Raw genomic sequence first — 4,544 nt, 5'->3', positions numbered from 1 at the left:
TTAGATGGTAATTGTTTTCCAGTTTATTTTGTAATAATTGTTCAGATTTTGAAACATCAATACTAGTATACATAGAAACTATGTCAAAGCTGCTTAATATGGAATTTTCAGAAATGTCTATTTGTTTCAATTTTTCTACAAGATCAACTGAATTTTTTATATAAGATTTTTGGGAGTGAAGCAATGGTTTAAATGCAGTGCATAACCATTTTCCAATGTTTGAGGCAGGTGATTTTGTGCTAGCTACAATGGGTCTTAGAGGAATGCCTTGTTTGTGCAATTTTGGTAATCCATAAAACTTTGAGCAAAAAACACCACGAGGGAGGAATTTATTATACAACTGTGGAGTGATTCTGCCATTTTCTTTCAAAGTTTTTAATTCTTTTATTACTTTTTGAGCAAATTGATCAGTCTGGTCATGGGTTGATTTAACATAAGTGGTTGTATCATTAAAATGTGACTGAATTTTACCATCATAATCAGTCTTATTCATAATTACTATGGAGTTGCTTTTATCGGCTTTAGTGATTATTATTGAGGAATCTTTACGGAGTTTATTCAAAACTTTTGTGTCATATGATTTTTCCATTGCATTATTGGGAGAATTAGGAAGTTTTAATGAGGTGTTGTAAAGAGTGTTAATTAAACAAGATCTAACTGTATCCGGGTTTGAAACAAGAGCACTACATTTGTGGAGAGAGGATTCTAAAGATGCTATCAAGTCTGCAACTGGAACTTGTTTCGGTAAAAACGAAAATTTTGGCCCTTGTTCTAGGACTTTTTCTTCAACATAGCTAAGCTTTTTAGATGAAATATTTACAATCGCAGGTCCAGGACTTATCTTAGGATTGTAAACTGGGTTGACCACTTGAGACTCATATTTCAACCTTGTAAACTTATTAGTGAGTCTCTCTTGTGACACACGGAAATAATGGTGGAATGAATTCCTTTCCATCCTAAGAATTTGCAAAAAATCATCAGTGGACAAGCTCTGTGATAGAAAATTTTCGAGTGATTTTCGTTCTGAGGAAATTCTATGTCTTCTGTGTTTTTTGTCCTTAATAATATGATTCAACGTTTTTAGCTGTAGTTTATGTGTGAACTGTGACTCTCGTAAAGTATTTAAGTGAAATTTATGCCTTAAGGATTTAGGAATAATTTTATTCCTTCTGCAGGATTCCAGAAACGTTTGTTGATTAATAATGTTCGCGTGTTTTTTCCCTAAACTAATAAAATGAAAAATATCTTTGGTCAAATGCTCCCCATAAGCGTGACGTAAATAATGACGAAGACCACACTGCCTTTCCATAATACAACAACAAAAGAGAGAATAATGAGGACTTTTTTTCCCAAGACAGTGAACCAACAAAACCTATTTGAATATTTCGGCCCTATATCTAAGGGCCGTCTTCAGCAAAGAAAAAATAAAAAACAATAAAACACTTACAATAAAAGTTCTCAGTTAAAAATCCATTTTTTATTTTAAAATAGCCTTGGCATCATTACTTCTTAACGAAAAGTTCAGCCAAGACTGTCTGATAAAAGCTAACATTTTACAAGATAAAAAGGTTCATTCATTTCACTAACTGTATGTATTAAAAATTGGATTGATTTCTTATTGCGATATTTGCCTTCTCTGCAGCTAATCTGATAGTTCTTTTGATATTGGGCTTGTTTTTGTTAATTCCTATTTTTGTTTTATTTTGAATTAGATTATTTTCTATAATTAATTTTGTGTACATAGGGTTGAGTGTGTATTCACCCAAGTCTCTATTTAGGGATTTATTATTATTTAAGTTTCGTTTTATTTCGATTGCCTCACGGACAGTTTGTTTGATTCGATTTTATTTCGATTGCCGTGAGGCAATCGAAATAAAACGAAACTTAAATAATAATAAATCCCTAAATAGAGACTTGGGTGAATACACACTCAACCCTATGTACACAAAATTAATTATAGAAAATAATCTAATTCAAAATAAAACAAAAATAGGAATTAACAAAAACAAGCCCAATATCAAAAGAACTATCAGATTAGCTGCAGAGAAGGCAAATATCGCAATAAGAAATCAATCCAATTTTTAATACATACAGTTAGTGAAATGAATGAACCTTTTTATCTTGTAAAATGTTAGCTTTTATCAGACAGTCTTGGCTGAACTTTTCGTTAAGAAGTAATGATGCCAAGGCTATTTTAAAATAAAAAATGGATTTTTAACTGAGAACTTTTATTGTAAGTGTTTTATTGTTTTTTATTTTTTCTTTGCTGAAGACGGCCCTTAGATATAGGGCCGAAATATTCAAATAGGTTTTGTTGGTTCACTGTCTTGGGAAAAAAAGTCCTCATTATTCTCTCTTTTGTTGTTGTATTATGGAAAGGCAGTGTGGTCTTCGTCATTATTTACGTCACGCTTATGGGGAGCATTTGACCAAAGATATTTTTCATTTTATTAGTTTAGGGAAAAAACACGCGAACATTATTAATCAACAAACGTTTCTGGAATCCTGCAGAAGGAATAAAATTATTCCTAAATCCTTAAGGCATAAATTTCACTTAAATACTTTACGAGAGTCACAGTTCACACATAAACTACAGCTAAAAACGTTGAATCATATTATTAAGGACAAAAAACACAGAAGACATAGAATTTCCTCAGAACGAAAATCACTCGAAAATTTTCTATCACAGAGCTTGTCCACTGATGATTTTTTGCAAATTCTTAGGATGGAAAGGAATTCATTCCACCATTATTTCCGTGTGTCACAAGAGAGACTCACTAATAAGTTTACAAGGTTGAAATATGAGTCTCAAGTGGTCAACCCAGTTTACAATCCTAAGATAAGTCCTGGACCTGCGATTGTAAATATTTCATCTAAAAAGCTTAGCTATGTTGAAGAAAAAGTCCTAGAACAAGGGCCAAAATTTTCGTTTTTACCGAAACAAGTTCCAGTTGCAGACTTGATAGCATCTTTAGAATCCTCTCTCCACAAATGTAGTGCTCTTGTTTCAAACCCGGATACAGTTAGATCTTGTTTAATTAACACTCTTTACAACACCTCATTAAAACTTCCTAATTCTCCCAATAATGCAATGGAAAAATCATATGACACAAAAGTTTTGAATAAACTCCGTAAAGATTCCTCAATAATAATCACTAAAGCCGATAAAAGCAACTCCATAGTAATTATGAATAAGACTGATTATGATGGTAAAATTCAGTCACATTTAAATGATACAACCACTTATGTTAAATCAACCCATGACCAGACTGATCAATTTGCTCAAAAAGTAATAAAAGAATTAAAAACTTTGAAAGAAAATGGCAGAATCACTCCACAGTTGTATAATAAATTCCTCCCTCGTGGTGTTTTTTGCTCAAAGTTTTATGGATTACCAAAATTGCACAAACAAGGCATTCCTCTAAGACCCATTGTAGCTAGCACAAAATCACCTGCCTCAAACATTGGAAAATGGTTATGCACTGCATTTAAACCATTGCTTCACTCCCAAAAATCTTATATAAAAAATTCAGTTGATCTTGTAGAAAAATTGAAACAAATAGACATTTCTGAAAATTCCATATTAAGCAGCTTTGACATAGTTTCTATGTATACTAGTATTGATGTTTCAAAATCTGAACAATTATTACAAAATAAACTGGAAAACAATTACCATCTAATCGAAGAGTCAGCAATAGGTCTAGACATTGATGTTCTCATGCATTTGGTTAAATTATGTAACAAATATTCCCATGCACTTCCAGTTTCGAGATTCATATTACAACCAGGTAAGGGGCCTTCCTATGGGAGCACCTCTATCAGGCCTACTCGCAAATATTTTCGTCGAAAATCTTGAAAATTGGGCCCTAGATTCGTATTTTCTTAATCATGTGTTTTGGGGGACGTTTCATGGACGACATAATTTCAGTTTGGAATTATGGCGAAAGTGAACTTAAAGGTTTTCTAGAACATTTAAATACTTACGATATAAACCTGCAATTCACCCTAGAGACCGAAAGAGATGGAAAAATACCTTTTTTAGATGTATTGATAATACGCAGTGTGAATAAACTTGATTTTACGGTTTACAGAAAACCTACGCATAATAATAGATACCTTCACTTCAAATCTAACCATCCTCCACAGGTTAAAAGAGGTGTGGTAATATCTCTTGTGGATAGAGTACTTAATATCTGTTCAGAGCCGTATGTTAAAAAAGAATTAAATTTTATTACAGACATACTTTTTGGCAACGGGTACCCAATTTCTCTCATAAATACTGTTATTGCTCAAAGATTAAAGATGCATTCCTCTAAAGCCTTAAATCCCACACCAGTAAATGATTCTAATAAACCCACAAGCACGATTTACCTGCCTTATATTCCGAAAATTACTTCAAAAATGAAAAAAGTTTGTTTAAAAAACAATTTACGTGTTGTATTCACAAGCAATTTAAGTATAATGAATCTTGTCAATTCTGGTAAGGATAAAACCCCAATTACTCGTCTACGAGGGGTGTATCAAATACCATGTAGTTGTGGAAA

General features: G+C 32.4%; 1 protein-coding gene across 1 annotated transcript; it reads left to right on the top strand.

Moving 5' to 3' along the window:
• Positions 1-2,725: 2,725 nt before the first annotated feature.
• LOC136042965 (uncharacterized) lies at positions 2,726-3,289 on the top strand (the record flags this gene model as incomplete). The annotated part of the gene is made up of 1 exon (XM_065727865.1): positions 2,726-3,289. A coding segment is annotated over exon 1 (564 nt), but the record flags the coding sequence as incomplete, so codon positions are not given.
• Positions 3,290-4,544: the final 1,255 nt, after the last annotated feature.

This window comes from Artemia franciscana, unplaced genomic scaffold (genome assembly GCF_032884065.1).
Source record: "Artemia franciscana unplaced genomic scaffold, ASM3288406v1 Scaffold_2569, whole genome shotgun sequence".
Taxonomy (NCBI): domain Eukaryota; kingdom Metazoa; phylum Arthropoda; class Branchiopoda; order Anostraca; family Artemiidae; genus Artemia; species Artemia franciscana.
The sequence above is the reverse complement of the archived record's forward strand: the minus strand, read 5'-3'. Positions and strand labels throughout refer to the sequence as shown.